General features: G+C 39.9%; 2 protein-coding genes across 2 annotated transcripts; both read right to left on the bottom strand.

Annotated features, from left to right (window-relative positions):
* Positions 1 to 723: 723 nt before the first annotated feature.
* Positions 724 to 4,853, bottom strand: PIGY (phosphatidylinositol glycan anchor biosynthesis class Y). Its single transcript, XM_077142882.1, has one exon. The coding sequence runs from the start codon at positions 4,851 to 4,853 to the stop codon at positions 4,638 to 4,640; it is 216 nt and encodes a 71-aa protein (XP_076998997.1). The 3' UTR covers positions 724 to 4,637.
* Positions 4,854 to 4,948: 95 nt separating this feature from the next.
* PYURF (PIGY upstream open reading frame) lies at positions 4,949 to 7,343 on the bottom strand. The gene is made up of 2 exons (XM_077142881.1): positions 7,079 to 7,343; positions 4,949 to 5,090 (listed from the first exon to the last, which is right to left on the bottom strand). Exons 1-2 carry the CDS (start codon positions 7,279 to 7,281, stop codon positions 4,949 to 4,951), a joined length of 345 nt encoding a protein of 114 aa, XP_076998996.1. The 5' UTR covers positions 7,282 to 7,343.
* Positions 7,344 to 12,701: the final 5,358 nt, after the last annotated feature.

Below are 12,701 nucleotides of genomic sequence, written 5' to 3'. Positions count from 1 at the left end.
TTAAAAGCCATTCCGTTTCTGGTATATTGCATTCTGGCAGCTTACAAACTAAAACAGTTTCAGACTTCCTAATTTAAACTTATTACAAAGCCACAGGAATCTACACAGTGTACTAGCATAAGGACAGACATCATAGAACAGTGCAATAGAATTGAGAGTTCATAAATAAACTCATACATTTATGACCAATTTATTTTTCTTTTATTTTTTTACCAATTGATTTTTGACAACTTGCCAAGACAATTCAGTGTGGAAAGAATACTCTCTTCAACAAATAGTACCAAGACAAGTGGATATCCATGTGCAAAAGAAATGAAGTAGACCCCTACCTCATACAACATACAAAAAAAAAAAAACACGAAACATAAATAGACATAAATGAAAAGTCCTTCTATGAACAAAAGTTTTTGACTTTATGAGTTCCAATTTATCTATTTTCTTTTGTTGTTCATGCTTTGGGTGGAAAGCGCAAGAAACCATACTGCCTTAGTCTTTTAACTAGTCTCCTTTTATCTAAACCAATACTATCCAAAAGAACTTTCTGTTGATGTCCTTACTCATGTCCCACATTTCTCTAGGACTCTTGTCATTTTTCTTCAATCTTTCTCCACTCTATTCTTTGGATTGCAAAGTCTCTATCAATCTACCTTCAACTCTGTTAATTCTTCTGCTAGTTCAACTCTACTTTTTAGCCCCCTCTAGTGAACTTTTAATTTCAGTTAATTGTATTTTTTTTTTTTCTTTTTTTTTTAAAGGAAAGACAGAGAGAAGGAAGGAAGGATAGAAGGAAGGAAGGAAGGAAGAAAGGGAAACATTTTTAAACATTTTCTTGTTTTATTGTATTCTGTTTCTCCGTTTTTGTTACATGGGCTGGGGCCGGGAATCGAACCGAGGTCCTCCGGCATAGCAGGCAAGCACTTTGCCCGCTGAGCCACCGCGGCCCGCCCAAATTTCAGTTAATTGTATTTTTCAACATCAGAATTTTCATTTGGTTTTCTTAAGTTTTATCTCTGTATCGACTTCTCTATTTATTGAGACATTGTCATTATACCTTCCTTCTTTAAGCATTTTTTTTTTTTTTTGGTTCTCTGAACATATTTGTAATGGCTATTTTGAAATCTTTATCTATTAATCTTTATCACCTGCCCCTCTCACAGGCAGTTCCTTTTGCTTAGCATTCCCTCTGTATATGGGTCACACTTTCCTGTTTCTTTGCATGCCTTATAATTTGTTGTTGAAAATTGGACATTTTAAACATGTAGCAATTCTGGATACTATTCTCACCCCTCCTCCTGGGCTTGTTCTATATGGTTGCTTCTTTATTTGTTTAGTGACAGGCTGGACTATTTTAGTGAACTTTATTCCCCTTCCCTTGTGAAGCCTCTGAACTTGCTCCTCAGAGGAGTCTGGGAATGTACCTAGATATCCTGGGATGGTAGTAATTTTTAGCCAGGATCTTTTTGACTTTTTCCTCTCATCACACCCAGCTGTTATGCTACACTAATTGCTGATTGTTTTACTGCTTTTGACAATGCCCCAGGGAATAAAGTGCTCAACGTTCTGAAGTAATTCAGTTCCCTTGGAGTGGTAGTTTTTCTTTGCTCTGATCTCAGGAGGGCTCTTAGATATCTTTTCCTTATTTGATAAATAGCTGGCCTAGTGTGGTAAAGAAGCTGGCCTGGGTAGTTCAGTCTATCTCTCATAAAGTTACCAGCCTCCTCTTGGCTGTTTCCTATCAAAATTTCCACTGTTTTGGCACCCCCTTGGGCTTGAACTTCACAGTTTCAAGTCAGCTTCTTTGGGGGCAACTTTGGATCTCTGTTCTGTTTTATGGCTTGCATTTCATGGCAAAAGCTGAGCTAGGGCTCTGGAGCTGTGGGCACAAACAGTGGTACGCTTCTGACAACCCTGTAAAAGCATGACACTGTTAGGGGTAGCAGCCTCTGGATTTCTAGCTTGCCTTTCCCAATGTAGTACCTTTGCCCTATGAACAAGCTAGGCATCAGCAACTAGTCTCCATATTCTCACCATGCTCTTCCTGACTGTGCTGTCACCCTAAGTGGGTCTGTGTGGAAGAGATTTCCCATCCTTACAGCCCCTCACTTGGAATTTAGCCTCTACAACTTGTAACCAGGGGGGATGAGAAATGCCAGCAGCCTTCCCCTCCTGTAATGAAGCCCTCAGCTTAAAACTCAGAGAAGTGAGAACCCTAAAGTCTTGGCTGCCCCTTCATAGTTTCAGCACTGAGCTGGGAGGGGAAGTGAGTCATGATTCCGGCCAGTCTTGCTGTTCTGACCAAATTTTAGATTTTCTTGAATACAAGTTTCTTCATTTGCTTTATGACCTTAGGGCAATTTCCACAGACTGCAAATAGTTGTTTTGTTTATAACTTCCACTGGTTAGGTTTGTTTCGTTGGGAAACTGGTACCTGGAATTCTCCACCCTGCCATTCCATTAGTCAATATTGCTTCATTCTTTATGAAGTACTTTCACATGTAAAATTTAATCTTCACAACTTAATGAAAGAAGCAGGCAGAATTTCTAGCCCTAAAGATGAGGCTTTGAGATATTAAGTAACTTGTCCAAAGTTATAGGGCTTTTCAGAGTCATCTGTTCATTCTTCCAGGAAGTGCTTATTGCCTGCTCTGTGCTAAATATGACATTTAAAATGTTGAAGAGCTTTGTCGAGAGGAGAGACAAAAAAGCGAGCAATTACAGTACACTGTTTAGGTGCTAGGACAAATTACATGGTACTCTGGAACACATAAGATTTATCCAGTCTTGAGAAAACATTAGAATTCAAGCATCGTGGTTCTCAATTTTTTTTCTTGTAAATAGGAAAGGACGAATTTGCTCAAAAGAGGTACAACATATTAAGAAAACAGACTGAAACCAGGTGGCCTGAGTTTGAATTTCAATCATATTACTAGCTGTAAGACCTTGGGTAAGTCACTTAAGTCTTTCTCTACTTCAGTTTCCTCATTGGTAAAATGGTGCCAATTAAATCACTTGCCCTTTAAGTTGTAAGATTAAAGGAGACTATGAATACTAGTGCTTACTAAACAAATTCTATTAGTTAGAGGATGAGGTACTGAGTAAATACTCAACTGCCCCAGAAGGATACATGTCAGTTTCTGCTAGAATGCTAAACTTAAAAAGATGAAATCATCCACTGTTCAGGATTCAGTGCTTGGTTTATCAGTAAAATGTCTTCATTTACACTTTACATTGTTCCCAAGTTGTTTAATCATGAAATTGAGGCTAAATTTTTAAAATTTTAAAAATTCAGGAAATTATTGGGAATTGCGAGGATTCCAAGTCATTTGTATACTGTCACATGATAATTAAAAATCTTTGTACTACAGTTTTACATTTAGTTAATGCAGTAGCAAATACACTTAAGTGTATGTTTTAATTGTTTCTTGAAGGGGAAGAATCACTGCCCAAAGATTCGGTTAAATTAACCTACTTAAGATGCTAATAAGAATCATTACATTTATATTCAGTTCTTAGATTTCTTTAGGGTAACTACTGAAACATTTATACCATACCTCTGAGATAGTTATTGTACCATGTTTAATCAGTCTTATTGAAAATTTTCTGGAAAATGAGTAACTATTGATGCAAGTGTCAAATGTTCATGTTTTTGGTAGCGTTAAGTCAATCAGGAAAATAAAACTGAAATGTGGTTCAAAACATGACTGTAAGTTCAAGGCACAATCAGCTATTTGTTAAATCTACCCATGCTGCAAACACACTCTGTAAGGTTCACTTTCCTGGGAAAAGATTCTATTTTGGGTATTAACTGTCTTTCTAAATGTAGCCTACATTTTTTTTTTTTTTTTTTTTTTTAACAAAGCAGTTTTTTATTTTATTATTTTTTGTTTGTTTGTTTGTTTGTTACATGGGCTGGGGCCGGGAATCGAACCAGGGTCCTCCGGCATGGCAGGCAAGCACTCTTGCCCGCTGAGCCACCGCGGCCCGCCCCATAGCCTACATTTTTAAAAAGTATTTCTACATTTTCCCTCCTTTTGTACCACACTCTTGTGACCAAAAAAATAAAAGAAAAAGCAAACTTTTTAAATGGGAAACTATTATATCTTCTTTTATTATCAATGGCATGCATTTGATGTCAAAGAAATTAATTATCCAAACTCAAAACTTTTGCAACTACATGAAATTTCCATTTTACTGGAAGGTTTATGTAACACTAGTTCAAAAGCATTTCTCTAAAACTACTCTACCACTGCTCCTTTTGAATTATTTTAGTCATCCCTAACTTCACCAAAGAGCTTGAATTTAAACAAAAATTTCAAATGACTAACTTTTAGAAAAGTGAAACAAAAAACAGCGATCAACTAATTGGGGCCATTAATCCCCAACAAAATACCTTGTCGAAACGTGTCTTCTGAGAGGTTTTTGAAGCTGGGAGCTTCAAAAAACAAGGCAGAACAAGAGTACAGTAACAGAAGCTTTTGCAACTTAAGCATTCCATAGGCCTAAGCCTGGCAGACACAAGGCAAAGCATTTTCCTGCAAACTAAATGCCCTCCAGTGTTTCCATCTAGTTGAGCTTTCAGAGACAAAGGCCCAAGATAATATCATCATTACATATACACCATGTTGGCTGTGGTTCCATTAATTATGTCTGAAGAGTTTGATACCCATCCAAGTCCAAAGGTGGAAGAACACATAAACTGGTATGGTAATTGGCAAGAGCAGGCTGTAAAAGCACAGGCTGGTTGTACTAGTGCAGCCATGTGGGAAGTTTTCTTCAACAGAGGCTGAATAGAACAGTCCTGCTAAAGAGACCAGTGGAATAAGGACAGTCAACGTAGGAAGAGACAGAAACATTCTCCTTCCCCACTTATTGCCTGCCACCCTGACTTTTTAAAAAGTATACAGCATTAGTAGAATTTAATTGTTGTGTGTTTTCTTTAAATTATGATCTAGTGCTGCTCCACTTCTTCTTGCTTCTTATTTTGATGTATCATCCTAGCTGCCTGTGGTATCATATTAGGAATGCCATCAATGATTGGATATGCTATTCCCAATTCTTCATTAATCAATTCATGTGTTGATGCTTCATATCTAGGGAAAAAACAAAGTGAATTTTAGAGAACAAAATTCTTGGGAGCACGTGATGATCAATAAATAATTATTTATCCAATTCTAGACACAGAGAATTCCTGAACAGTAATCTTTAGTTATAAAAGTAGTAATAGCTAATGCAACCATTTAGAAACTCAATCTATAATTACTCCCATTTTAGTCAGTTTCTCTAATATTCTCTTTTTAATTTACAACTTATTCCCAAACTATGCCTTACTCTTTTCTTTTTTCATATCACTCAGAAAAGATCTCCCCTTTTCATCTAAATATTCCTTCACTGATCTGGTCAACCCCTAAACCATCCCAGTCAATTTACTACTGGAACAGAAAGTAGGAGAAAATTTAAATTCTTGGTTTTAGAATAAATGTTAATTAGGAAACCACTGAACAATCAAAATGTGCAAAGCAAATGTGTGAGAGAGATGAGTGGGCAAAATGTGGAAACTTTGATAAGAAGCAAGTGTACACAGTGAACTAGTTTAGGCAATTAGCTAAAAGATCAAAAGATAATTTCAAGATTTAAGAAAACTGAATGACTAATATGTTTGTTATGGGAAAAATTTAGAAAAACAGCAATCCACCACCTAAAGATACCCACTGTTACTATTTTGTTGTTTCATTTATGCAATTTGTAACACCACTGTTTTTCAGTTTCAGCAGCCTGGAATTGCTGAGCTTTTTTTTTTTTTTTTTTAAAGATCCAGGTTAAAGATTAAAAAAAGCTTTCACAAAGATGGACAGTCCAAGCCAAGAGCCAATCAATGGGCAGTAAACATAAGCTTAAAAAGTTTGACAGTCAGGCATTAGTTGTGTACAGCATTTACTTAAGGATCTGGAAGCTATTATAATTTGTTTCATGATACCGGCTTACAAATTTGGATGCCTTGGACTTGTGCTGAGCCGTGGTTGTTTCAGAGGCTGGAGTACTGCAAGCTTGAGTAAAGTAAGCCAGACACAAAAGGACATACATTGTATGATCTCATTGATATGCAGTAATTAAAATAAGCAAACTCATGGAGTCAGAATCTAGAATATAGTTTACCAGGGGAGGGGGTAAGGGATAAGGAATGAGAAGTTAAGGATTAACATGTACAGTTTCTATTTAGAACAATGGAAGTGGATGGTGGTGATGGTAGCACAAATTGTGAACATAACTAACAGCACTGAAAACCTATCTGAATATGGCTAAAAGCGTAAATGGTAGGTTATATGTATGGTAATAGAACAAAAATTTTTAAAAAGTCCAATGAACTGCCCTAAGTTAAACCATGGACTGTAGTTAACTGTACAATTATAAAAAAGTGCTGTCATCAACTATAACAAATGTTATATTCCTTCACTGATCTGGTCAACAATAACACCAACGCAAGCTGTTAATATGGGGTAGTAAATGGAAATCCTTTATTTTAGACCCGATTGTTCTGTAAAACCTCAAATTATTTAATAAAGAAAAAAATCTGAATGCCTTGGACTGTGCTGAATCTTGGTTCTGTTTCACAAATAAAAGCTGGAGGGTTGAGAGTTTGGGTCCAGCCTAGCCCTGAGGTTCCTAAAATCACTTACGGTCCTTTTAGGAAAATACAGTACCCACGGCCCGCCCCCAGACGTGTCGATTCAGTCAGCCTGGGATGGTGCAGGGCAATCAGCATTTTTTAAAAATAGGTTCCTCAGTGATTCTAATGAGCAGCCAGCGAAAACCTATTAAATCTTCCATCTATTACAGCCAGCCGGTGGTCTGATTTGGGAGCTTTGGGGCTCGGCTCCTTTCTGGGGACTCGGCTTCGCTCAGGCCTCCTCCCGCCATTCCAGGCGCAGGGGAAGGTGTGGGAACTCGACAGGCCCGAGTCCAGAAAATGGCAGCGGAGAGTAGTCGGACTGACCGGAAAGGCTCCCTCAATGGCCGAGAGATCAGGCCGCCCACTCCCCCCGCCGAGGCCGCGAGGGGAAACCCGAACCCGCAGGCTCACCTGAGCGGCTTCTTGGAGAGCGGGCACACCAAGAACTCCAGCAGCGCTGGGTCAAAGGCGCGGGGCGGCTCCTCCGCCCTCCCGTTCCTATCCTCCGACTGCCGTAGTCCGGACGCGTGCAGCCACCTACGGAAAACCGCGGCCGGCGGCGTCAGTGTGCCCCGCAGCGCAGAGGCGAGCCTGCCGCACGCTCCGCTCAGCATGGTCGGGCAGCAGGGGACCGCACCTCCCCCGTGCCGTGCCCTCCGCCCGCCGTCGCGGGGCCCCTCACCGTCAGTCGGCTCCGCCGGCCAGATCCCGCCCCTTTCCCCCGCCCAGTGCTCTTTTAAACGCAGTCCCGCAGCAACCCGAGGCTGGCGCTTTGGTTCCAGAGCCGCTCCGACCCGACTACTTGACCGCGTGCACCGTTGTGTGGTTACCAGCCCCACCTGAGGGCCGAGGCCTCAGCCAGCGGCTCCCGGTTGTTTACAAAACTATAAACGAAAGCTACACTTAACTGAGTCTGAGTTCTCACCCGGGGTTTATCGCAAGGGCCAGGAAGCCAGGTGCCGGTCCGCGGAGTTACACAGCGTTAGGCTCGCACGTACGTGCTTATCTCCAAGTGAGGTTTCAAACACGCTATCATATTGGGTGCATTAAGAGGTATTTGTTTAACGTGCATCTTTATTATACCACAGTTCTGTAATCTTGTTTTTGTTTGGTCGGGGTAGCGGTGAAAGGCACTGCAACTGGAGCTGCAGAGGCTGTGTCACCCTTCCCAACCTGACTTTCGGAACTAATGAACCGCGCCTTCCGGATGTTACCTGACCCCCATCCTTAAAAGCTGCCGGCACTGAAGCCCACGTGCGCACTCACCTCCCTCCATCTTGGGTTTGGTGAGTTTTGCCCGGGAGTGCAGAAATAACCCCCCCCACACTTAAAATTTCCTGGTGTACTTTTCTTCTTTTTCACCCTTTTGCCTCCTAAACCTTTCAGTTTTGGCTTTTTAATTTTCGTTAAAAAAAAACCTGAAAAGAATGGCTTGGACCTCTTAACCTTCAAGATGCCCATATATTTCACATTTCTTAACCCCTGGGACTCATTTCAATTGCATAATAAAGCACGGCTAATTTACTTCTATGACTGAGCAGATGGCTAAGAATCTAAATAACTATGTAATCAGGCTGGTGTCCATTAGCCAAACGGCTGATTTATTCAAAAGATTTTTAGCCCTACATTTGTTAGTGACTCTCCAAGGGGTCTGCTGCAGGTTTTAATCTCTTCAATTTAGTAAGAATTTGGTCCCTGGGACCTGTCAGCTTGGTTCCAGCGCCACAGGATTACCTGCTGAGTAACCTTCAGCAAATAACTGCTCATTTGTACAACTTCCTTATATGTAGAATAAGATTGATAATTGTACCAACCTTGTGAATTCATGCCTTCTGCCCTCTCCATTACATGTGATTGCATATACAAAGAGCATTTACAAGAGTGCTTGGTACAAATTAATACTTAGTATATTGTCTATTGTTATTTTTATTTCATCTTTTCTTCCAGGTTCAGTGTACCAGCATTTTTTTCAGTCATCTTTTCTTCCCCTTTGTTTAGCTGAGAATTGCTGAGTGGTGATTTTTTTAATCATTTCAGTTTGAGTTCCTGGTGGGTTGCAGTTAGGATTTGAGGGATATACTGTGTGATGGTCAATTTTATGTGTCAGCTTGGCTAGGTTATGGTGTTCCGTTATTCAGTCAAACACTGGTTTCTGTGGGGAGGTATTTCCAAGATGGAATTAGCATTTCAATCAGTTGACTTTTAGTAAAGGAGCTTATCTTCAACAATGTGGGTGGACCCCATTCAATCAGTTGGAGGCCAGAAGAGCAAAGAACTAAGAATTAGAGAAGAAAGTTTGCCTCAATACTGCACTATCTGTTCCTCTGTGATTTTCCAGCTGCACCTCCCCTACAGATTTCAGACTCAAGATGGTAACATCAGTTCTTAACAGGAATTTACAGCTTGCTGGTTTGCCTACAAATCTCACTATGTTGCGAGCCAATTCCTTAAAATAAATCTCTTTATAAACACACATATGAACATAATCCTGTTGGATCTGTGTCTCTGAAGAACCCTGTGATACAGAGAGATATAAATACAAGTTTGTATTTTCAAATTTTTTTTCCACTTAGCAATGTTAAAATAAATTGAGAATCTTTCATATGGTTTGTTTATCCTATTAAAAAAACATGAATTTTCTGATGGTCTTTGTTCACTAATACACCACGTATCATATAGGATACTGAAACAGGAAACTCTTCTCTGGGCAGGTAGGTATTTAAGACATAATGAAAGGCTCTGGTTGACAAGCCTTCCTTCCCCAGCAAAAAATCTTTCATAGTCAGAACTTACCATTATTAGAGTCACTAATGGACTTGGGCTGTTGCAGGCAGCCCCTGTTTGTTAAAGCCACTTCCTGTTGCAGCAGGCAGGACCCTGTTTACTCGGGCCATTCCCGGTGGAAAAATCTCCCAGGCCCCTGAGGACAGTCAATAGGCAGGATAAGAGAAGTCCCTGTGAAGGCCCCTCCCCCTTAAACTCATCCCCTTGTGTAAACCCAGCTTCGCTCCCTTCCTGATTTAAACTAGCCAATCGTTTACCTTGTCTTTAACGTGTTGCCCTGTCTATAAAAACTGATGTTAACCTTTTGTTCAGGCTCAGGCTTTCAGAGGCTATTCAGCTGAGCCCTACGGCCATAGACAATTAAACCTACTTCCTGAAACTTCTGAGCCTCGGCCCGGGTTTGTTCTGTCTCTGCGTAACATTCCTGGAGGCTTCCCGCCTTGTCCCTGGTTTCGCTCAACAGGGCAAATGGCTGTTGTCAAGGATGCAGCCTCAAGAGGGACTATTCTAGAATACCTATGTTACCTTCATGCTATTTATGACTAGGCAGTAGCAGGAATTAACTTTTCAGTTGAAGTTACTTGATATTTTGGACCCTAAAGAGTGGGTGACCTAAAGGAAAGATACATTTCAACAACGTATGGGAAAGCAAAGCTTAGCTTTGGCCAGCATTGAGTGAGTCCAGTCTTGTAACCCTTAGGTAGCCTAGCTGACAGATCCCTATCAACTGGGTTTTCTAACCAGTCTATAAATAAATTAGTTTCTGCTTGCATCCACTTGGAAGGTTTCAGGCAGATCAGTTGACTTTATATTAGTTTTGGGGGAGAATGGAAACAACAAAATACTGAAAGTGTCCTTGAATCAAGAAATAATATTCAAGAAGCATCTGAATGTGTGACTGTACTGGTCCAAACCATATAAATATTAAGTTGCAAAATGTCAAAAGGTACCAAAGTATTCCTAAGTAGTACTCAGTAATTTAGGAATCCAAGTAATTTCTGCATGTAGTATAATAAACTGAACATAGGTGACAGTACAGACTTATAATCTCATGGGACTGGAATTGAACTTTCTGAGGTTAGTCTTTTCTTTTTAGTATTATTGGCATGACTCGAATTTTCTCACCACATAGGCCCATGCAGACATGTAATAGAATAATGGGTGGACTCCAGAGTTCTGCTCAACCACTGTATTGGCTGTGTGACCCTGGGGAAGTTCCTCAAACTCTCTGTCTCAACCTCATCTGAATAATATTAGTACCTACCTTACAGTTGAGTTGTCTATGCTGGAAATATATAGTTTCATTTTCCTACCTTGATCCATAAGTGATAAACTATCCCAGAGTTTTGATGTGAGAATTAAATAAAGTAATATATGTAAATCACTTAGAACAATGCCCGGCACTTAGCACTCAATACATGTCAGCAACTTTAACTTTTATCAGGGGATGGTTCAACCTGAAAAGAACAGTCTACACGATGGGTTGGCAAACCATGGCTTGCAAGCCAAATCCAGCACATTGCCTGTTTTTTTAAACACTTTTTTTTTGGTGTGAAATATAAAATACATACCAAAAAATGATAAATTTCAAAGTACATTTTAATGAATAGTTGTAGAACAAATTTCAAAGTATCATATGGGCTACAGTTCCACAATTTCAGGTATTTCCTTCTAGCTGCTCTGAAACACCAGAGACTAAAAAATATCAATATAATGATTTAGTAGTCATACTCATTTTTAAATCCTATCTACTGTTAGAACTCCTGCTTCTCCTTTGATCCTTGTCCCAATCTTTAGGGACCATTCTAATGTCTTCATGTTGAAAATGGTGTCAACATTATGGGGTAGGAGTATGGTAATTGGTTGAAGCTCTTGGAGAGACTAGGTTTCATGGCTTATCTGTCCTGGGAACCATCTGGAGGTTATACGTTTCTGAAAAATAAACTTAGTAAGTGCAACATCTGTAGCGTCTCAGATAGGGCTGTGGGTATTCTTAGGGTTCCCCTGTTGGCTGGGGCTTGGCATACCATGGCAATTAGCAATATTAACAGAAGCTTGCATAAGAGTAACCTCCGGAATAGCCTCTCAACTCCATCTGAAATCTCTTAGCCACTGATACCTTATTATTATTATTATTATTATTTTGCATGGGCAGGCACCGAGAATTGAATCTGGGTCTCCAGCATGGCAGGTGAGAATTCTGCTACTGAGCCACTGTCGTGCTATCCAATATCTTATTTTGTTACATTTCTTTTTCCCCTTTTGGTCAGGTAAGCATTGTCAATCACATGGTGCCAGGGCCAGGCTCATCCCTAGGAATCATGTCCCACATTGCCAGGGAGACTTACATCCCTTGATGTCATGTCCCCTGTAGTTTGAGGGAGGGTAATGATTTTACTCACAGAGTTGGGCTTAGAGAGAGAAAGGCCACATCTGAGCAACAAATGAGGTTCTAGAAGTAACTCTTAGTCAGAATTATAGGTAGACTTAGCCTCTCCGTTACAGAAATAAGTTTCCTAAGAGCAAGATCAAGGGCTTGGCCTATTAACTTGGGATTCCTTAATGTTTGACAGAGTATCGGAAATTTCCCAAAGTTTGGTAGTTCCATATTTTTTATCCAGTCCCTCAAGAGACTTTGCCAATACTTTTAAATTATCTGCCTAATATACTCTGGAATACATCCATGTATTAGAATTGCCAGACCTTGTTCCCAATTCTAGGCTCCATGTGTTTAGGTTGTTTGAGTGGCCAGACAAGTTAAGTTAGATTGTGTGCTATAGAAAATTTAGATTTTGGACAAAATAAACCTCTCTTCCTTTGGTGTCATACAGTAGGTGAAGTTCTAAAATACAAACAACATCACTCTTTTCCCTATATTCTGATTTACCTTAGTCCCAACCAGATTGGCTTCATTCCTTATCTCTAATTGAAGCCTGATCTCATTTTTCCTTCTTTAATAGTTGCTGTATGTTACAATTGCTGACTTTCAGAGCTGTGGAACTCCAGCTCTGAGTCTAAGGTGTCACACTTTGTACCCAAAGTTCCAGGAAAATACCAGGTTATACACATAGAGCATAGCATCTCAGAATTGAGAAATAACACTTAAAGGTCAGGAATAAATGTGACTGCTGTAAAGAGCTTACAATCCAGGCCCCAATTTTCTTACAAGTATTTTCTAAAAGAGACCATACAATATTTGTTTTTGCTGTCCTTTTGTTTCTGGCTTACTTTGCTCAACAAAATGTCCTCA

This window comes from Tamandua tetradactyla, chromosome 24 (assembly GCF_023851605.1).
Source record: "Tamandua tetradactyla isolate mTamTet1 chromosome 24, mTamTet1.pri, whole genome shotgun sequence".
Taxonomy (NCBI): domain Eukaryota; kingdom Metazoa; phylum Chordata; class Mammalia; order Pilosa; family Myrmecophagidae; genus Tamandua; species Tamandua tetradactyla.
Note: the sequence above shows the minus strand (reverse complement) of the source record. Positions and strands in the feature narration are given on the sequence as shown.